This window comes from Pogona vitticeps, chromosome 6, assembly GCF_051106095.1.
Source record: "Pogona vitticeps strain Pit_001003342236 chromosome 6, PviZW2.1, whole genome shotgun sequence".
In the NCBI taxonomy this organism is placed as follows: Eukaryota; Metazoa; Chordata; class Lepidosauria; order Squamata; family Agamidae; genus Pogona; species Pogona vitticeps.
In genome coordinates, this window is record NC_135788.1 from 54,068,566 (window position 1) to 54,091,967 (window position 23,402).

At 41.3% G+C, this 23,402-nt stretch overlaps 1 protein-coding gene across 3 annotated transcripts in view; it reads left to right on the plus strand.

Moving 5' to 3' along the window:
• Nucleotides 1-23,402, plus strand: part of TRAK1 (trafficking kinesin protein 1) — a 313,032-nt gene that overhangs the window by 277,423 nt on the left and 12,207 nt on the right. For 2 of the 3 annotated variants that reach the window (XM_078377383.1, XM_078377382.1), the window contains 2 exons: nt 316-632; nt 15,436-15,765. In XM_078377383.1, coding sequence (XP_078233509.1) covers nt 316-632; nt 15,436-15,765 — 647 coding nt within the window. The remainder of the gene's footprint in view (nt 1-315; nt 633-15,435; nt 15,766-23,402) is intronic. The other variant, XM_020813575.3, reaches the window with a different exon arrangement.

Genomic DNA, 23,402 nt, shown 5'->3' on the forward strand with positions numbered 1-23,402 from the left:
GTATTAACTATGCAAGAGGATTTCAGCTATTGATTTCTCTTAATTTGAATGAGCAGCATATGAAATCTCAATAATGTGGACTAATTTTACTCAGTTGCAATGCTGTGAAGGAACTATCACATCTTTCTAGCCCCAGCATGAAGTTTACATATTTTTTAAGTCACTGAGAATGTTATGCTGTTAAAGCAATGTTTCTGCTATAGAAAGCTAGGATTCTACTTTTCCTGGCACTTCAGATACCAGAATTTTGCTTTCTTTTCTCTTTTTGCTTACACATTTAAAAGTTGGTCAAAATATGTTTGCTATTTGTTTTAGAAACGATGAAAAGAATAAAAAACCTGGAACCCCAGGAACACCGGGCTCCAGTGACCTGGAAACAGCTCTTCGAAGGCTATCCCTTCGGAGGGAAAACTACCTGTCAGAGCGGAGATTCTTTGAAGAAGAGCAGGAAAGAAAGCTGAGGGAACTGGCTGAGAAGGGTGAACTCCATAGTGGCTCCATTACTCCGACAGAAAGTATCATGTCATTGGGAACTCACTCCAGGTTTTCTGAATTTACTGGCTATTCAGGAATGTCCATCTGCAGTCGCTCATACCTCCCAGAGAAGCTTCAGATTGTGAAGCCCTTAGAAGGTGATAATAAAGCACCTCGGCCTTTATTTGTTCTTCTTAGTGACTCTCTGTGGTCCCTTCTCCATCAACAGGAAGCAGGAAATCTCTGTAACACATACTCATTTTACTTTAGAGATAGCTACCCACGTTGTTTGTTTGAACTCTTCTGAGAATAAGGCAGATTTTTGTTTTGTTTGTTTTTATTTTTCTGAGCAAGCAACTCTTGGAGCAAAAGTATGCAGAGTTTCTAACGTATTTCAGCAGAATGTTCAAATAATTCAGTGAGTTTCATTTGAATTCCTAGTCATATACAGTGGTGCCTCGCTTAGCGATTGCTTCGTTTAACGATGTATTCGCTTTGAGATGGGTTTCTTTGAGGAATTTTCCGCATCGTTTAACGATGTTCTCTATGGGGGATTTTCACTTAACGATGTCCGTTTTTGGTCATTTAAAAGTGTTTTAAAATGTTTGAGACCTGTTTTAATTGCTTGGAATCGATAGTCCACCTTGTGAAACCTATGCAAACTTAATTTGGCTTTGTTCTGAGTCTTCGTTAATTTTTGGTGAATTTTTTTCCCTCATTGAAAAGCATTGAACGGACAGTTGTATTGCTTAGCGATGTTTCCTATGGGGATTTTCGCTTAAGGACGGTAATCCGTTCCCATTGGAACGGATTAACCGGTTTTCAATGCATTCCTATTGGAAATGGTGTTTCGCTTAATGATGTTTTCCTATAGCGATGGGTTTTTTTTAACCAATTAACATCGTTAAGCGAGGCACCACTGTATTCATAGAACACCATAGAAAAAACAGGGAAAAATAAATTTACATTAGTTTGGAGAAGAACAGTACTGTTGAGTGACAATGCATTACATTAGAAATTACATGTGCCAGACAGTTGTTTTTTATGAACGTCTTTGATAATCATTTAAAAATTCCCTACACGGTGTAACAGATGTTTGCTCAGCAGTCCCAGGTCATTTGTATTTCAATTTACTTATTTTAGAACACCTGCTACAATCAACATACAGCATTTTGCAGCTTTAACTCAGTATTAAGATATCATTTTTAGAGATGGGCACCAACTATCTTCCCCCTCTGCCAAAAAACAAACTGGTTCACACTTTGTTTTTTGGGTTTGTGCTGGGAAGGGAAACGCCTCACCCTGGCCCAGTTGGCTCCCTGCCTTAACTTGAAGCCTCTGCTGAGACCTCCTCCTCCTCCTCCACAGCTGCTGCAATCCTCACAGGCAGCAGGGCCAGGTCTGTTGTGTGTGCACAAGCACCAGCTGCTCGGCTGAATGGCAGGTTCATGAGCACACAAAGCAGGCCCAGGCCTCCAGCCTGTGAGGATTGTGGCAGCTGTGTAAGGAGAGGAGGAGGAGGCTTTAAGATGAAGTAGGGAGCCGACGGGTGCTGGGAGGGTTTTGGGGGCAAACATCCCCTTTTGCCAACCAAAACAAAGCACTGAGGGGAAAAAGGTTCAGTGCTTTGTTTCAGCAAAATGGGATACACAAATCGAACCACAAACCAGCCCAGTTCATGGGTTTTTCTGGTTCATGGTTCAGTTTGTGGCCATCTCTAATCACTGTCTTTTCCTGTTTCCATAGGCACTGAGGACTGTTTATAATATATACAGTATATCACAGAAGTGAGTACACCCCTCAAATTTCATAAATATTTTAGTGTATCTTTTCATGTGACAACACTGAAGAAATGACACTTGGCTACAATGTAAAGCAAGTGAGTATACAGCTTGTATAACAGTGTAAATGTGCGGTCCCCTCAAAATAACAACCATTAATGTCTAAACCGCTGGCAACAAAAGTGAGTACACCCCTAAATGACAATGTCCAAATTGAGCACAAAGTGTCAATATTTTGTGTGGCCACCATTATTTTCCAGCACTGCCTTAACCCTCTTGGGCATAGAGTTCACCAGAGCTTCCTAGGTTGCCACTGGAGTCCTCTTCCACTCCTCCATAATGACATCACAGAGCTGGTGGATGTTAGAGACCTTGCGCACCTCCACCTTCCGTTTCAGGATTCCCCACAGATGCTCAATAGGGTTTTGGTCTGGAGTCATGCTGGGCCTGTCTATCACCTTTAACCTCAGCTTCTTTAGCAAGGCAGTGGTCATTTTGGAGGTGTGTTTGGGTCGTTTTCATGTTGGAATACTGCCCTGCAGCCCAGTCTCTGAAGGCAGGGGATCATGGTCTGCTTCAGTACGCCACAGTACATGTTGGCATTCATGGTTCCCTCAATGAACCGTAGCCCCCCCAGTGCCGGCAGCACTCATGCAGCCCCAGACCATGGCACTCCCACCACCATGCTTGACTGTAGGCACGACACACTTGTCTTTGTACTCCTCACCTGGTTGCCGCCACACACGCTTGACACTATCTGAACTAAATAAGTTTATCTTGGTCTTATTGGACCACAGGACATGGATCCAGAAATCCAGGTCCTTAGTCTGCTTGTCTGCAGCAAACCGTATGTGGGCTTTCATGTGCATCATCTTTAGAAGAGGATTCTTCATCGTGGTCTTCTGTGAATACACACATAAAGGGTTAAGTCAGCGCCAGGGTCGGTCCCTTTCGGAACTTTCTAGAGCTCTGCAAAGGAAACATAGTTTAACATTACCTACACTGCGCATGCTCCGCCCGCCCAAGCCCCAGTTCCATTTCTCCGCCGTGCGAAGTGGTTTCTCTTTGACTTAGCTCTGCTATTTTCGCTTTTCTGATCGTCCTTTATCGTATTTCTTCTGGCTTTTTGATCTTGGCGCGTCTATGGACACTGATTTTTCCTTGCGGACTTGATTGGGTATTTTTTTCCCTCCCTGTTCACCCTTGGTGAGCGCCCCGTTTTTTCCCGCCCTTTTTACCGGCTTTCTCCCGGTCCCTGCGGTCCCCACCTTCCGGACCTTTTAGCCGGTGTGTCATTTGCTCAGGCAAGATCCCTTATCACGATGGGCACGACACGTGTCTTTTTTGTCTGGGTGAATCGCATTCTCCCCAGACTTGCAAACATTGCAGAGCCTTTACTAAAGCCGCTTTAAAAGCGAGACAACAGCGGCTTAAGCTTCACTTGTGGGACTCCACTTTATCAGCCTCTAAGCCATCGGCAATGGAGCTCCCATCTCCCACTCCCGCTCCTGAGCTTCAGAGTACTTCTCACCATTCTGAGGTCGAAGTTTCAGAGGCGCCCGCTGCTAAACCACCTAAGAAAGCAGCGAAGAAACCTTCTTCCGCCAAGGAAGCCTGTGAAAAAGGCAAAACAACCTTCAAAAAACAAGTTCTCCACTGACTACCTTGCAGCTGTCGGGACTTCCCTCCCTTTCGCCAGTTTTAGAGGATACGTCCCGGGATAAAGATTCTGTGTCGGAGGCAGCTACCTCGCTCCCTCCGCAACAGCCTGAGCCTGTGTTACCCCTTGGCGTGCAGTCTCCGACGCCAAGTCAGCTTGTCCTTGCAACTCCAAGCTTGGGTTTAGCCCCTTTCAGCCCTGTTTCGACCAAGCGGGCGTCTTTGGCTCATTCTGTTTCCCCACCGCCGTCGAGAGCAAGTTCGCCTCCGGCGAAAAAGACGGAGAAGAGAAAACACGTTTCCAAGGACCGACGTCGAGCTGCTCATACGGAGCAGAGGGATCGCCATCGGAGATCGCACCGCAGACACCGGGCCCCTCGGATGAATCCACATCCTCGAGCTCCCAGAGCAGGAGGCATAGACGACGTCGGAGACGCGACTCCTCCTCCTCGTATTCCACGTCTTCTGATTGACGTCATCGATGACGCCGAGTCAAATATGTTTACCTGTCTTCTTCAGAATCTACTCCCCCTCACCGTTGTCGACACCGTTACAAGCACGATGTCGACAAAATTCCTCAACCGGCTCCCCTCCCGCCCAGACCGGCTGATCCGCCAGTCCTGCCTGCACCTCTTACTCCAGCGCCTCCACCTGCACCTGCTGTTCCTGTTCCTGCGCTCGAGGTCGAACCCCGACATCATAAAAGGATCCATGAGCCATCCTCTGACGATGACCAGCCCTTTTCGTCTCAACAGTCAGATTCAGACGACAAGCTTCCTAAGCAGCCTCAACCTGTTCCGTTGCCAGTTGGGGAGACTGTGGAATCTGTTACTGGTGACCCTCATGATTCTTCCCCTTCTGAGGACTTTTCTTCTTACTCTCAAATGTTATCCCGACTGGCAAAGACCCTTAAACTGCGAGTGGATGAACCTGCACCTCCAGAGGAGGATCTTATTTTTGGAGATATCACCAAGGAGCGCACTCCACCACCTAGTCTCTCTTACTTACCTGCTTTGCTCAAAATTATCAAAGAGCTATGGGACCATCCGTCATCCTTGGTTCCTTTACCGAGGCGTACAGAGAATATGTATAAAATAATTGGAGATGATAATAAATTTCTTTTGAAACATCCTATTCCTAATTCTCTAATTGTTGAGACCAGCTGCACAAAACCTACGGGACGGTCTCATGTCATCCCTACTAATAAGGAAGGCAAGAAGTTAGAGATGATTGGAAGAAGAATCTACTCTCTCGTTTCTTTCCTGTTGCGAGTCGCTAACTATCAGATGGCTCTAGGTGCTTACCAAAAGCAGCTGTGGCTTAAGCTCCTTCCAGGTTTACATCTGTTGCCTGATGATGTTAGACAGGGCTATCTTAACACCTTTGAGGAGGCCCAAACGGTTTCAAAGCATCAGAGGATCGCTACCCGCCACTCCGTCAAGGCTGCAGCTCGTATCCTCGTCTCGTCTGTTACCTTGCGCAGACATGCGTGGCTTCGGTCGGCCAGCATCCTTGACGACGTGAAGACTAAAATTGAGGACTTGCATTTGATGCCTCGGGCCTATTTAGTGAGAAGACAGATAGTCACCTTGAAGTGTTGCACAAAGCTAAAAAGACTGCTAAATCATATTTTATTCAGTCCCCGCCAAAATTTAACAGATACCAGTGGAAAAAAATCTTCCAATCAGTTTGGCCAGTCCCAACCATTTAGACAATATAAGGCTCAGTCTCAACCTAGATCCTCACAGGGCAATTCCTCTGCTTCCACCTACCGTGGGCAGTCTTCTCAACACTGCCAGTCTTACAAACCTCCTGCTAAAAAACATAAACAGTACCTTTGACTCCCTGCAGTTCCCTCCAATGTCCTCTTTCGATACAAGACTTCATCCCTACCTTCCCAATTGGTCTTCCGTTACAACCGACTCCTGGGTCCTTGGTATCGTTCATTCCGGTTACCGTCTGGAGTTTATCGAGTATCCACCTTTAGGTCACGTAGAATACACGTCCTTCGACCCTACCTTACAGGCAGAAGTTCGCTCCTTGCTGCGAAAACGTGCCATCCCAAAAGTTCCAAAAAGAGACATTTTCAACGGTTTTTATTCAAGATATTTTGCCGTACCCAAAAAAGATGGCGGAATAAGGCCTATCATGCATCTCAGGATACTAAATACTTACCTCCGTCCCCGCAGATTCCACATGGTGACCTTAGAATCCATCATACACCTGCTAAAACAAAACGATTGGTTTGTAGTCATAGATTTGAAAGATGCGTACTTTCACATTTCGATTCATCCCAGTCATCGCAAATTCCTCCAGTTTATTTTCCAGGACACCATTTACCAGTAGCAGGTCCTCCCGTTTGGCCTTGCGACAGCTCCCAGGACGTTTACAAAGTGCATGGCCCCAGTGGCCGCTTACCTGCAACTACACGGGGTCCATGTCTTTCCATACATCAATGACTGGTTGGTGGTCTCACCTTCCAGAAACAAGGCCCTAGAAGACACAAAATTCACACTCCATGTGCTTTGAAACTTGGGACTTCGAATAAACTACAAGAAATCCCACCTTGTCCCCTCTCAGATTGTGGACTACATCGGGGCGACTTTAGACACCACAAAGTGTGTCTTTCCCAAGACCGTATAAGAAAGATTCAAAAAGCAGTGCGGAAGTTCAAATCAGGTGCCACGGTGACGGCACTACATGCTCAACATCTACTTGGCCTGATGTCCTCGACAACACCAGGACTGGCTCATGCCCGTCTCAAGCTCAGGTCTTTACAGGCATGGCTTCTGGCCCTTTTCGACCCTCTCGTCCATCATCAGCTACGGCGGTTGAGGGTCACGCCAGAACTAGCTCGTCAACTACAATGGTGGACGTTCCTGCCGCACCTGCAAGTCGGACGCCCGTTCCGACCTCTCCAACTAACGGTTCAAGTCACCACAGATGTCAGCCCCTCAGGTTGGGGAGCACATTGCGGCCCTCATCGAGTCCACGCTCTCTGGTCCCCGCAAGAGCGGGACCTTCACATCAATCACCTGGAGATGATAGCCGTCATCAAGGCACTCAAGTCCTTTTTCCCTCTAGTACATGGTCGTGCTGTGCAGATAGTCACGGACAATATCACGACCATGTATTATGTCAACAAACAGGGAGGCACACACTCTCAGTCTCTCCTGTTTCTAACAGTAACATTGTGGGAATGGTGTTACCGCCACCACATATTTCTAGTGGCGGTTCATGTGTCAACACAAAACAATGCTCTCGCCGACAAGCTCAGCCGTCAGACTGTTCAGATGCACGAGTGGGAACTCAATCCCCAGGTGTTTCGAGACCTATGTCGCCGTTGGGGCACACCTGTGGTCGATGTTTTTGCCACACATGTCAATACTAAGTGTCCTCTTTTTGCCTCCAGGGCAGGGCGCAGCCCTCGCTCACTGGGGGACACCTTCATGATCTCTTGGACCAAGGGCCTTCTATATCTTTTCCCTCCGTTTCCCTTGTTTCAAATAACACTAGTGAAACTTCAGCAAGAGAGAACCGAGGCGATTCTTGTGGCGCCTCTCTGGCCCAGACAGCCGTGGTTCCCCACCTTGACATCGATGGCAGTGGATTCAGTAAAACTCCCAATTTTTCCAGCCCTGCTCACTCAGGACAAGGGCAACATATTTCACCCAGATTTGCAGACACTCCATCTCGCAGCGTGGAGGATATCCCCGAGATAAAGGAGGTTCTAGACAAATCTAGAAAGGACTCCACTTCTTCACTTTATAGGTATAAATGGAGAAGTTTTCTCAAGTTCACACAGTCTCGAGGCCTCCCGTCTTGCCCAGTTGATCTTTCTACCTTGTTACAATTTCTATGTTACTTATTTGACTTTAAATTGTCTATTTCTACGTTGAAAGTATATATAGCTGCCATTGTTTCCTTCCAGCCGAGGGGTTCGCTGGCTTCTCGTTTGTTCTCCCATCCAACTGTTAAAGTGTTCCTTAAAGGACTTGTGCATTTGCGCCCACCGGTGAAACCTCCACTCCCCCAGTGGTCCCTCCATTTGGTATTACAGTCCCTCATGCGACCCCCTTTTGAACCCTTAGCAACCTGTGACCTAAAACTGTTGTCTCTCAAGGTTCTATTTCTAGTTGCTATTACTTCCGCCCGCAGGGCCAGTGAGTTGGCCGCCCTCTGGGCTGATCAACCTTTTCTTCAATTCTTTCCGGACAAAGTAGTGCTGCACACTGACGTCTCCTTTCTACCCAAAGTGGTGTCTGATTTTCACCTAAACCAACCTCTCGTACTACCTACACAGTTTGTCTCTCCTACTTCTGACATAGAACGCATGCTCCACACTCTGGATGTCAAAAGGGCCCTTGCCTTTTATGTTTCAAGAACTAAGGATTTTCGTTCCTCTCCCAAACTTTTTCTCTGTTATTTTGGACACAAGAAGGGCCTTCCGGCTTCCCCGTCATCACTGTCCTGGTGCCTTGTATCCATGATTTCCTTGGCGTACCAGCTTCACCATTTGACTCCTCCTGAACATCTCCGTGCTCACTCCACAAGGGCTGTGGCTTCATCTACTGCTCTTCTCCATGCCATTGATCTCCGTGATATCTGCCGGACTGCCACATGGTCTCAGCCATCTACTTTTGTTACTCATTACCGGCTGGACTTGAGAGCAAAGAAAGAAACCAGGTTCAGGAGAGCTGTGCTGGCTTCCGCCTTACAGTGACGGCCCTCCTTCCAGTGAGTTAGCTTGCTAGTCACCCTTTATGTGTGTATTCACAGAAGACCACGATGAAGAAAGTGGGGTTACTTACCTGTAACCATGGTTCTTCAAGTGGTCATTCTGTGAATTCACACATGCCCGCCCGGCCTCCCCACTTCCATCACTGTATATTGAATAACTCACCCTACAATTTGTGGCGGAAAATGGAACTGGGGCTTGGGCGGGCGGAGCATGCGCAGTGTACGTAATGTTAAACTATGTTTCCTTTGCAGAGCTCTAGAAAGTTCCGAAAGGGACCGACCCTGGCGCTGACTTCACCCTTTATGTTTGAATTCACAGAATGACCACTTGAAGAACCATGGTTACAGGTAAGTAACCCCACTTTTTCTTCTGGGACGACAGTCCTGGAGACTAATTTGATGCTAGTGTGAGGCGTATGGTTTGAGCACTGACAGACTGACTCCCCTCCCACCTCTACAGCAATGCTGGCACCACTCATATGTCTATTTCCCAAAGCTCTGGATAGGACACTGAACACGGGCACTCAACTTCTTTGGTTAACCACGGTGAGGCCTGTTCTGAGTGGAACCTGTCCTGTTAAACCGCTGTATTGTCTTGGCCACTGTGCTGCAGCTTAGTTTCAGGGTTTTGGCAATCTTCTTATAGCCTACGCCATCTTTATGTAGAGCAACAATTCATTTTTTCAGATCCTCAGATAGTTCATGACCATGAGGTGCCATGTGGAACTTCCAGTGACCAGTCTGAGAGAGTGAGAGCAATAACACCTGCTCCCCCTTCACACCTGAGCCTTGTGACACTAACGGGTCTCATGACACTAGGGAGGGAAAATGGCTACTTGGGCCCAATTTGGATATTGTCACTTAGGGGTGTACTCACTTTTGTTGCCAGTGGTTTAGACATTAATGGCTGTGTGTTGTGTTATTTGGAGGGGACAGCACATTTACACTGTTATAGTAGCAGTTCGAAAGCATGTAAATGTGAGTAGATAAATAGGTACCACCTTGGTGGGAAGGTAATGGTGTTCCGTGTCTAGTCACACTGGCCACGTGACCACAGAAACTGTCTATGGACAAATGCTGGCTGTACGGCTTGGAAACGGGAATAAGCACCGTGCCCTAGAGTCGGACATGACTGGATTAAATGTCAAGGGGAACCTTTACAAGCTGTATACTCACTGCTTTACATTGTAGCCAAGTGTCGTTTCTTCATTGTTATCACATGAAAAGATATACAAAAATATTTATGAAATGTGAGGGGGTGTACTCACTTCTGTGATATACTTACAGGTGGAAGTCCCGTATACAATGTAACCCTGCTGAAAAGTCACTCAGAAATGCTTATGTTTTATATTTGGATTATGGTTATATTGTCTATAGCTTATGAATTTAACCATTGTTTGCTTTCATTTTTTCTTACATAAACTGTTGCAGTTAACAACTTTGATATGATCAGTATAGGAGAAATTGCAGCATTTTTCTTACTTTTAATGGGAGAGGGGAAAAATTTCACATGAAAATGACAAACACTATCAGCTCAAATTAGTTCATAAATACTATCACCTTTACCTTCCATAAAGTGCCTCTCCCAATTTCTTAAATCATTTTGGAGACAAGATAGCAAATAACTGAAGTTCATTTATTGTGAGTAGCACTGTAATAGGTTTCTGTCATCCACTTATCTCTCTGATATTTCTTCAATAAACGTTCAGCCTTTATTCTCTGTCTGTCTTGATTTTTTCACTTCATTCACATTTTTTGTCTTTGTGTATTGGATTTTTTGTTTAACTTTCTTAGTTCATTCCTGTTAATAACTGTTTTCTATTTTAATATGCCTACCATGCATTTGCTGTTGAGGTGAAAGAATGTTTGAGCTTTTATTCTAATTGTTTATGTGGGGAAAATTGTTTTTCAAATTTGGAGGCCACCTTGAAAAAATATTTTACAGCAGAAACATATATAACTTTCTCCTCATCCAAATGTAATGTAGTTGTATTTTGCATAATGTCCATTTTAATATTTTCACTTTGTTTTTAAGGGAATGTTTATAATAAGAAATATAAGTGTGTTCAGTGTTTTGTTGAATCACTTGCTATCTACATTTTAGATAACTGAAAAATGTACAACAAAAGAATTGAGATGGGATTCTTTATGATATGTAAAAATGAGATAAGGCTTCATTACAGTTAGATTGCACTGTAAACACCCTTTTCCTTATTGCAAACTGTATAGTAACCTTTTTTTAAGCCTAGACTTACTGTGTTCTTGCCCATCTTGTAGAACAGGGATGGAAAATGTGTGGCTTCCTAGGTACTGCTAGGCTGTAACTCCCAGCATCCCACACCATTGGTTATATCAGCTGCAGGTGTTGGGAGTTAAAGTCCAACAACATATAGAGAACCACATGTTCCTCACTTGTTTCCTAGAAGAACCATCATATGTGTTTATAAAATATTCTGCATTAACTAGAGGAGTTCAGCCAAGCATGGAAATAGAGGAAGGGCATGTATCAGTTCAAGACCCATTGTCTACAAATCTATATATTTATTTGTCACTGATGATACTGGGTGCACTTAGCTGTTTTGTTTTGTTTTTCAATAAGTATACCTAGAATGTTAGTTGCCAGTTCATCATGCATAGGAAAACATAATAGACAAAGAGTTTTTGTATGCGTGATTTCTGTTTAAGTGAAAATACTGTGCATTTTCTCCACCATGGGCTCATCCTCCCTTCAATAAATGTAGGCTAGTTACTTGAATGAGAGCAACATACTTAAGAATGTGGTGTTTATATGGCTGGCTCCTCAAGCCATATTAAACCCATATTTATTTCCCTAAAAAGTTAGGTACTATAAGTTACTATTTACAATTTGGTAAAATAAAATGCACAAGGGGACCATGTGAAAACACTGAGACTTGTGTTCATTTAACATGAAGAATGGGAAATACAGTGGTGCCTCACTTAGCGATGTTAATTCGTTTCGAAAAAATAGCTGCTAAGCGATTTCATTGCTAAGCGAAACGCGGTTTCCCATTGAAATGCATTGAAAACCAGATAATCCGTTCTAATAGGAACAAATTGCCGTCCTTAAGCGAAAATCGCCATAGGAAACATAACTAAGTGAAACGTGGTTCCCCAATTGAAATGCATTGAAACCTATTCAGTGCATCTCAATAGAGGGAAAAATACAATAACAAATTTAAAAAGAGTCAGAACAAAGTCAAATTTGGTTAACAAAGGGTTTATTAAGTGCACTTTATGATTTCAAACATTTTAAACAGTAAACTTTAACTTTATAAATAACAGAAAAACATTTAAAAAACAGCAAACATGAGACCGTTTAAACCATCGTTAAGCAAAACAGGGGACCCAAAATTTAATCGCTATGCGAAGCATGGTCCCAACCATAGCTAAGCGAAAATCACCCATAGGGACCATCACTAAATGAAGCACAAAAACGCTCCGAAAAAGTCATCGCTAAGCGATTTTGTCGCTAAACGGAGCGCCCGTTAAGCGAGGCACCACGGTATGTGGCCCTATAGATTGTACTGCAATTCCCATTGGCCCTAGTCAATGGTGAGAGTAGTTCTTTACCCCCGTTTTTTAGTGTTCGGACATGATGCAAGCATTCTAGTGTAAAGCCATTTGTGATCTTCCTGATAATACGTCTGGTGCTTTCCTAAGGAATGCTAATGAAGCAAGAGCTACCCTTACAACATCAGAAGCTGTTACAACATTATAATCAACATTATAATCAAAGCTTACAATTTATGTTTAAATACACTGTTGTTTTGTAGCAGAGAACAGTGCATTTAAACATAAATTGTAAGCTTTTGAGTTTTGGTCATAAGGTCTTTTTAATTATACTAGGATGGCTACCTGAAATTGAAGCTGTACTGTCTTGTTGCTACTTATGTTACACTGAACAGGAACATTAATAAGGCATTCACTGATACTTTTCTAACATCCTCTTAGGTTATTTACTACCTCTTTTTGTCAATTTTGGCTTTTGAAAAAAAGATTACAGACTCAAATAAAATATATAGGGAGTATAGTTACATTGTATCTGCCTTGGTCTGTCCCATACTTCCCTTTAACACTTCTGTTCCTCATGGTTGATGAAACGAAAGGATTTTTGGGCCTCTGATTCATCCTTTTCAATTTGCCCCTTTCCTTCCTCCTGCTGTCTCTCCTACTTCCCATCCCCAAATATGCTTCAGCTAGGTACTTCCTTTGAAGTGCAGTAGCAGCAGATTATAGAACTTCAAACACAAGCATGTAGGAGGATTGCCTGTTGCAAGCTCTCAAAGTGTTTGCCAGCAAAGTGTGTTCAGTCAAATTTTGGAAAGTTCTGTGAGTACAGTGGAAAACTGGCTTGTTGTGTATATCAGAATCTGTGTATTCAGGAGCACAAGTGAAAAGCTGTGGCTTTGACTTCAGTTGTGTGCACTTTCTGTATCAGCAGAACATCTTTTATATATTCTGTGCACTATACTATCACATTGATTTCATAAAACATAGGTGCCAGTTTTGTACTATTCATCTCTGATTATTATTATTTAGCAAGTGTTGGGAGTTCATTTTGCTGTGCATTGTTGCTGTCATTTTATAAGTTACATCAGGTAGCAGAAGGTATTTTGCTGCCTTTCAAATTAGAGTATGGTCTTCATACTCTATGAAGGTGGTGGGCAGATTTTATAGTGTGGGTAGGTCCAATCCATGAGAACACTTTCGTTTAATCCTCTTTCTCCAGACTTTCCAAGCATTAATATTTAATATGCTTAATTCCCAAAAGTAATGCTACTCTTTCCCATACATATTATGCTATTCTGATGTTAGCTGAAAGCTGCTGTGCAGCTCCACATGCACAACTGGAATGAAATCAACTGTAGTGGCAAATTGCCATGGATTAAAGGTTTAATGCATAATGCAAAATGAAAGGATTTCAGCCACCCATTGCAAAGGTCTTGTGGCAGTTCAGGAGCATTTTTTAATCTGGGGGATTTTTTTTCCTTTTGAGTGGCAGACATCCATAATGTACTGTGTTTCCCTGAAAATAAGACAGGGTCTTATATTAATTTTTGCTCCAAAAATGCATTAGGGCTTATTTTCAGGGGATGTTTTATTTACTTTTTTCATGTACAACAATCTACATTTATTCAAATACAATCATGTCATCATTTTCTGGTTTCTGCACAATGGTGGAGGGTGGGGTTTCACTTAACTGGGGCTTATTTTGGGGATAGGTTTTATATTACGAGCATCCTGAAAAATCATACTAGGGCTTATTTTCAGGTTAGGGCTTATTTTGGGGGAAACAGGATATCACAAACTACTCTTGAAATTCCCCTGTGTTTCAAAAGAGATATTTTTCCTCAACCACACATTGAGTTATTGGAAGGTGCCTTCTGTTCCCTTGTGTACACACAAACACCACTCTACTGCTGTCACTGTCACACAGCACACATAGGACGACTCCTCCCTTCTGAGTATGTTGCATTGCAAATTTGTCTCAACATGATATTATCTGAAAACTACTACATATGACTTAGGAGATCTCTCCACCACTTTTTCCACCAATATTTTTTTCATTAAAAATACTTTCACTACTTTTCAGCTGAAGCAGGAAATGTTATTATTTTTTTTGAATTTATGTATTCGCAAAGGCTTTCACGTCCGGGATCTAATGGTTGTTGTGGTTTTTTCAGGCTCTTTGGCCGTGTTCTGAAGTTTGTTCTTCCTAACATTTCACCAGTCTCTGTGCCTGGCATCTTCAGAGGACAGCACTCTGTGCTCTGGTGTAGTTGGCTTGGGAGTGGAGTATTTATGGCTGTGAGATGGGCTTTTGTCTTTTTCTGTAGATGGGTGATTTTTTCAATTATTTGAAAAAATGCAAACAAAGGCCAGTTTAACAAGAGCTTACAGGGCTTCATGGTTTAATACTTTGCCTGATCAAATTGTTCTGTGGGTTTCTTAAGTTGCAAACTTTAATTTGAGTAGAGTGTAATGTTTTTAGGTTGTTATTTGTGCTGCCTGTGCTATGCCCATTTATCCTGCACATTTTCCTCACCAAAAAATCCAGTCCCAGGAAGAATGCACAGGTATAGTAGAATATACTTTATGATGTAGCAAGTTCTGTGCAAATAAGAATGTGCTTAGCAGTTATGCTAGCAGATGATGAAATTAATTTCAGAGGTGGTTTTAAACGTAGTTATAAACTTCGACATAGTATTCTGTGTAACAATTCTAACTTTTGATATCTAGTAATACATTCTAGACTGTATTAATAGCATACTGGCTGGTTTCCTTTTGTCATTTTGTCTGCAAATCCCTGACTCGAAATATAACATGATCATATTTTCTGACCATTTACCAAGATGGATATTAATGTGAAAATATCTGTGCACATTATGTTGCTCTCTTCTGTTACTGTTAATTTATATGCTGCCTGTAAGTTAAGGGGTGTTGACATTTAAAAATATAAATAAGTCAGTATAATAAAGCAACAGAACCTGTTCACTTGGAGCCTTAAGTCTTACGTGTTAATGATATGAATGGCAACAATCTGTGACTGTTGAGAAATCATGCTGTCATTCTTGCCCAAAATGTTTTTAGTATGTGCTTAAATAGTACCTGAATATCCAAGTTACCACTAAGCAATATTGATGGAACTGGCATAGATCCTGCTGATGTTTGAAACAAATGGTAGGATTTAATCAGCCTAGCTCTGGTATGAAATCCTCATCTGATATATGTGTGTGTTTTTTTCTTATTACTCTCCAAGGTTCTGCAACTTTGCACCATTGGCAGCAGCTTGCTCAGCCTCATCTAGGTGGCATCCTAGACCCACGGCCTGGTGTTGTCACTAAGGGCTTCCGGACTCTTGACCTCGATCTGGATGAAGTATACTGCCTTAATGATTTTGAAGAAGATGAGTCAGGTGACATTAAATTCAAGGGTTTAACTACCTCGACGCCGATTCAGCACACTGAGACCTCAGGTGAGAGGTCCCAAGCACAAGTGACTGTTTCAGACAGCGAGAATTGCCCAGGTCGCTCTCAGGCTTTCCCAGAGGAGATGCAGGAACCCACGACTGACGATGATGAGGGGTCTGGTGAGGGAATCTCATTAAGTCTGGCACAACTGCCATGTTTGCAGGATGTTGAGTTTTGGGCCATTCTCACATCTTTCCAGAGCAGCATCCACAGTGTTGCTTCGTGTGTAGCTTCTGCACGGTAGTTCACACAAGAATTAACACAACCCCATCACAGAACTACTACTTCTAACAGAATCATTGCTGTTGCTGTATTTATTTTTTAAAATGCATGAGCCATTTTTTCTTTTAGTTTGATAAGAGAGGGCTGCTAAAAGAATGTGATATATTTAGATCCTGAGAGAAGAAAAGTGGTGTTTCAGTATTAGTTATGTGTGTCCAGTGTTTGCGTGTACATCCATTTTTTTTTCTCTCAAAGCAGAAGTTGAGTTGCAGTATTTGTATTCTGTCAGATGATTGCTGCTGGAATGCTCTTCTCAAAAGAGGTCATGAATAGCACCTAGTGATTGAATACAAGCACTGATGAAAAAGAAGTCCACTGAAATTAGCTACTCCTTATAGCCAGAATAGACATTGCATTCAAAGAATGTGTGTTTTATAAGAGTGGCAGCTTCCCTTTTGATTAGTACCACCATCTAGGAGCAAAGTTTGAAACAATGCCCTCTTTCTTCCACAAAGCAGTCCTCCACAGAACTCATTTGACTGTAGTTGCCATTTGCCTTGCATGCAAGGCACCTATTGGGGCCAGTAGTTAAGAAGGTTGAGGCAATAGAGGAAACTAATTCTGTCATGCCAAGGCTGTGTTTTCTTTTCTCTTTCCTGCAAATGGCAAACCCAAGAAAGTTCCTTCTTAATCTTGATTTTGCAATAGAGTTAAGGATGGGGGGGGGGGACTCAGACACTGTATCTCGATGCCTGTAAGCTGACTTTTAAGTCCTGTCTGAGAAGACGAATAAACTAAGAAATTCAGAACAGTTATAATGATCAAAAGTCACAAGCAAAATGATAGCTGCTGTTTTTAAATAAAGTAATGTTGGTGGGTATGTCCTGTGTAACCTGTGATTCCCATAATTTAAAAAAAAGCACTGACAATCTCTATTTTGCTTTAATTTTTATGTGTAGGGAAACAGAACATTTTTATTTCTATTGTATGCTGTGTGACTGGCAAGGGTACATAAAAGAGTAAATGCAAACTAATGAGGTGAAACTCTCACTATCCTAACCATCCCTCTGTTTTAGTGTTTAGTGTGCAAGTCACACTATCCAAACCATCCCTCTGTTTTAGCAAATATTGTAGGTGAAACATGAGCACAGAATCTTTATGGGTTTTTGGTGAAAAATATTCATCATATTGGAGACTTAAATCAAATAATACTGGTGTGTGTATGTTGAAGGGGGACTGAAGAATATTCTCAGGGGCACCATATTGATAGCATTTGTAGCAAAATATTTCTGGATTTCCATCTGGGCAGTTAAGTTTTGGCTGTTGTGCTAATCACTGAATTTGAGAACCAACTAGTTTTTTTGGTGAATGAAATCTTTATTTGGCCAGTGAAATCAAAGCCAGCATCCTTCCATTTTCACAATCTTTGAATATTATTTGCACACTGTGAACATTGTATGCACACAGATACATGTCTGAAAGTATTTGTATCATTTGAAGCAAATGCATATTGCTGTTTAGTGTCATCCTATAAGATTTGTTGCACACATTTTTTAAAATCTGAAATATTCTATACGTCGATTGACTGCAACTGCTTTGTGTGCTAATCCAATAACTGTGGGAAACATACAGAGCTGCCAGGATAGTTGATATTCTGGCAGGCTGGGGATGGTGGAAGAACAGAAGTAGCTGCATTTATGGAGCAGATTCTCCGTTTAGTGAGGGTGCTAGATTTTATAGACTATGAGGCATACATCTGAATTGGAAGATCAACTGATGTTTGCCTTGACTAAACAGCCACATTACTATATGTGGTTGCCAATGAACTTTCCTTTACTGGAGTCCTCAAGGATGGACAGATTCCTTGAGGGAGACACAGAAGGTTCTCTCTTATAAAGCAGGTGGAACAGAGGAGATACTCAGTGCTGCTTCTGCCAGGTCTGCAGATTAATAGGACACAACGTGTTTCTGCCCATACCTGAGAATTATGCCTTTGGATGGGGCAATTTTACTGAGCAATGCTTAGTACTTCTTTCCTCTCTATTTCTGCCTATTCCAAGACCAAAATATGATCATTCCCTCATCTGTTCCATCCCACATGCCTGGGGACTTGGGAGAAAGAACTGTCATGTTATTTTAAGCTTTGTAGTGAACAGAAAGTGCTCAAGTCCTTAAGAAATGTTCTGAGTTTCTTAGTAATTCATGGAAAACATCCAATGTGAATGTGCCTCTGGGTATCTTACATAGGGTAGAGGCTACCAAAGAGGTTGGACACAGGTGGGAAACCTCTGGTCCTCCAGATTTCTTGGAGCACAATTCTCATTATCCTTAACAAGCATAACCCATGGTTAGGTGGGCAAGATGATGGGAATTCCTGTCCCATAACATCTGGCATGCCAAATCTTGCCCACTTTTTGGTTGGGGCTACTTGTTCCTGGCTGGCATATGTGTGGAAATTTATCTGAATTCTTACTACTGCACTCCCTCCTATTCAAAGAGAAGGGCAAATACAGTTTAGATTATTGTTTCTTAGAGTTATTTTTTTACAGAGTGAAGCATTAAATTGGCCCCAGTTCCGTTCTGATTCAGAGCTCTACTTGTATACATTATTAGTCTTTTCTGGAAATGTAAAACATAATGCATAGTTCTGATAAATTCTTCATCAATATCCATCCCCTGGTTTTCATTTTCCTTAATTAGACATATCAAGTAAGCAAACTGCTGCCCTCCGGATTTTGGAACTACTTTACACCTTTCATCAACTCCAGTCAGCATGGTCAGTTATAAGGGATGGCAGTAATTGTAATCCAAAATGTCTGGAGAGTGCCAGGCCACCTCCACGCTTCTCATTCATTTTAAATATCTTTTGATAATTTGGTACAATATACTGTAGTTAAGCTGCTTTGACTGCTTGAGAAAGTTTGAAAATACACCCTCTGGTGGAGGTCAAAGTATATAACAACTATATAACTTTAACTGCTGTAATGAAATGATTGTTTTCAAGATTTAATATGTCCTTGTTCCTTGGGATTTGTTAAATGGGTTTATACCCATTCAAAGTGGAATGGGAACAGTGTTTTTGTGAACAATGACTGAATAGCTCAGTGAATTAGACATTTGGCTGCAGAGCCAGGGTTTGATAGTTCAATTCCTCACTGTGCCTCCAGGAAGAACAGCCCAGCCTGTGTGGCCTTGGGCAAACTACATAGTCCCATGATGCCACCAGAAGAAGGGAATGGTAGATCACTTCTGAGTACTGTCTACCTAGAAAACTCTGAAAAGGGTCACCATAAGTCAGAATTGAATTTATGGGACACAGTATTATAAAGAATAACAGCAGAAAATAATTTTCTGAAAAAAGATTTTCCTTGGAAGAAATTAACGTTTATACACTGTGTACAGCAGAATCAAGAACCTCTTGACAGTGCAAAGCTTAGTAAGATTCATCTGGTCAAAATCTGGAAGGAACTACGTACTTTGACTCATTTTTGTGTTTATACCTTGAATCACTCCAGGCTGAGTTCTGAATTTGTGAAAGTGAATGAAAGGAAAGGTCTCATTCTTTGTCATGTAGCAGGATTGCCACCAACATACCCTCTAATGTTCAGCCTCACTGGGCAGGAGTCTCTCTCTCTCTCTCTCTCTCTCGTGACTTCACCCCTGCGTGCACATACGACTCCGCCCCTGCGCACACATGATTCTGTCGCAACTGGAACCAGAGGGATTGAACATGATCTCTGCGTGGAGGAGGAAGAAAGCTGCATGGAGGGAGGCAGAGTCGTACACACATGCAGCTTAGAGGGAACCTTGATTGCCACTATGCCAGAATGTAACTGAGAGATGACTAGAGAAAAGAGCTAACTTTATTAAGATGCACATTCAGCTTTTTGTTACACATTGTCTGTTTAAATCACAAGAGCAAAAAGCTTATTCAAAAAGCTCATTCACTCTTACCTGAACCTTACTCACTTTATAGCAACCATGCGGTTGAGATTTTTGGAGCTTGCAGAGGAATTGCAACCCTTTTTGTTACTATTGGAAATCCTGGTAATTTACAAAAGTCTCAATCTTTTCTGTTGTGTTCAAAGTGCAGGAAATGCAACAAACATATGAAAAGCTCCGTTGTTGACTGATGGAGGATGCTGTTTGTACCGTTTTCCCTAGTGGTATCTTTCAGGATTACAGTAATCTTTTTCCACTCTAGAAATCAATTTCTCTTTGTCTCTGTAATGTTCTTCTTTCTGGGCTCAGTTGCTACTTTTTAGCAGCCTTTTCTTATCTTGCTTCTTCATTATTAATAATAATAATGAGTTGTCGTTGTTGTTTTACTTTGCTCAGGGAATCTGGTTTTCTTCTAATATAACTCAATGGAGAACCATAATTGGTGTCTATGAAGTGGGCATTACAGGTCAGGGTGTTGGGAGAGAATAATGAGAATTGCTATATTTCATAGTCAAAACAATCACCTAACTCAAAACTTTCACTGCCTTGAACTATTTTTATTTGCCATCTAGCAGTGAGTTTTCTGTATTCTCTTGATTTATGTCACTTTCTCAAATATTTTTTCCATATAATCTTCTTTCAACATTTCAACCTTCTGCTTATGCTCCATGATGTACAAAGAATCATGATTGCTAGGCCCTATCCCACCCTGCTTAATATTAAATTTACATTGCTTGCATTGATTCCTGAAGCATCAGCATCATCAGTTCTCAAGGTGATGTAGAGAATTTTTTGTACTAATAAGTGATGTGTCACCTGTTAATAGACTCTGTAGCACTGTGTAGTAGGCTTTTTATTAGGATAAGGAAAGCTTAGCTCTATTTTGAGTACTTTTCACTTGTGGAGGCAATTTCACCCATCAGGCTCTCCCACTTTTATAAGTGTAATTACTTTCCTAGGCTTCTTAAGCTATTTTTGTTATTTTATTTTATTTGCCTTAGATCACAGAGAAAGTGTAGCCATATGAGAAAGACTTTGTGTGTTTCTTAACTTCTCTGGAGATTCTTAGTGGCATTTGGATATGATGCTTCTGTCCAAAAGAACATGTCAAACTATTGCATTATGTCCTGTCATATCAAACAGTGATCAATGTTTTGCAGATGTGTTAAATGTTTAGAAAAAAAGGCAGAAATAGTCAAAGGCAACCTCACCAGCATGTTCCTTGTGCATGGTTTAACAACACTAACTTATTAAGGTTTGTTCACTAAACAAGAGCACCTATGCAATCATGATATCTTCACTGTAATATTTAAATTTGGGTCATACCTGAATAAGTGTTCTGAATGCATGGCCTCTGAATTTCTGAATTGCTTTTTTAAATAAAGGGGCTGTCCATAAAGTATGTCATATATCTGAAAGGAGAAGAGTGATTTTTGGATTGATTGCTCAATATTAGCAGTGCCCTCATGCTTTTGCTCCTCTTTACATATAAACTTAAATTTGCCTTTATTTTTCATACATATTTGTTTCCCCACTCCCCAAATCTTAGTCTTGCATTCTCTCTACATTCCCGTTGTGTGAATGGGAGCTTGCCTAGATTTAGATAGGTAATGATAGAGAACTCTTTATCACTTTCTTGGGACATATTTCTAGATTTTACAATATGCAAATATATATTTTTAATTTAGTCAGAATGCTTATCACATTGAAATGTAGGATTGATTTCAAGAAAACCTTGGGCAACATGACATACTTTGTGGCCAGTTCTCATTTGCATACTACAGCTGCATTGTATAGCAATTTCAGCATCCCATACTTACAGAAGACTAAGTAAATTATGGCATAATTTAGAAGTCTGTGCTGCGAACAGCCAAGTATTTTGGAACAGTATCATAAAATATGGCATTAGCCTTTCCTTTCTGCTTTGTGTATCAAAGTATTTTTACAAATGGAAGTGGTGCAGTTTCTATCTGGTGCAGCTGCAGATGTTCTTTCTATGTTGGGGGAGGAAAAGGGGGTGGGGAAGAAGCAAGAAAATATTGCAGACAGACAGCAGTGGATCCAGAATGATTACACTCTGATCTCTGGATATAAATAAAAGTATGCATATACAAATGCATATATGCACGTATACATACACACAAATAATGTACATATTCATAAATATGCTGCTGCCTCTGTCCTGGAATCCATTACTGAAAGAAAATGTGATGAGATACTGCTGCTTGGATCGAGGTGGAGAAAGCTGAAATGTATGAGTATTCTGGAAGCTGCAACCATTTTTTTTTCCAAATATTACTTGTGCCATGCCTATGGAGTGGATTTAGTGTCTAAATTTTCTGCCAGTGTTACAACTGCTTCAGGAAGTATAGAGAATTGTATCTTCTTCCATTACAGAAGTGACATGTTAACTACTACTTCCATAACTTCATTCCTTGCCGTTCTGCCAGAGTAAGAGTAGCAAAATCAACTGGGAAAGACTAAAAGTGTGAAGTAGCAGTGGTGGTGCACAATATTTGTATTTCATTGATCCCTTCAAAAGCTCTGACTTTTCTGCTGTTTCCCAGAATTGACTGTAAGGGAGCAGAAATCATGCAGGGTAGGCTTCATTTAAATCATTACTCAGAAAGAATCAGTTTAATTGTCTTATAACTGCACTTTGAGACAGTGGCCATTTCCATGAATAAAAGATTGTTGAAGAGCAAATCAACTTGGACAAGGAGATTGTGAAAAATACATATTAAGCATGGGTAGGTGAGAAATTGCATGATTAAATTCAGGGTGGATTTGATTTAAATCAAAGTAAATCATGATGTAAATTTTTTAATTAGATTTTTTGATGATTTAAATCAAAAATCAATTTTAAAAATTTAAATCATGATTTAAACCATGATTTAAATCAATTTGATTTTTTTAAAAATCATTGATTTTTATCCACCCTGATTAAATCCAATTCTATTCTTTTCCCTGGCAATGTGGGCATTTTCCCAGAGAGAGAGAAAGAGAGAGATTTGACTTTGTCTATACAAAGTAGCAGAAGGACACTAGCTCGGATTGCCACTCTAAAGGAATGAGCATCACTCATAACGAAACTATTGAAAGCAATCCTTAGTTTCCAATAGTTTCCAGTGCCATATCCTGTTGAAAGCTCTAGGAATAATTGCAGAGTTGGAAAATAGGATTGTTTTCATGTATCTTATTTCTTCTTGGTGGTTGTTAGATTTTTCTACACACATAGATTTTCCAATGCACTTTTACAGTGCAGCATGTTCTAGAACTTTCCTACCTAGAACATAGAGGTTCAGTGGGAGCCCCGCCTCCTCCATTGTGCATACTCTTCCAGTCTTCCAGTATGATGTGCAATTTTTTTTCTAGCAGACTGTATACTGGATAGAAAGAAGCACTGACCTGTTCAATAACTATTGTACCCTACGTAAAACATTTTACAAAGCATATATACGCTCTATTGGATTATGATACTTTTGAGTGATCACATTTAGAATTAAAACTATCCTCATAGAGAGCTTTTCTTAAAAAGGAAAACTATTTTAACAGTAAACATTTTAAAATTCCATAATATTTTTGCGTGAGA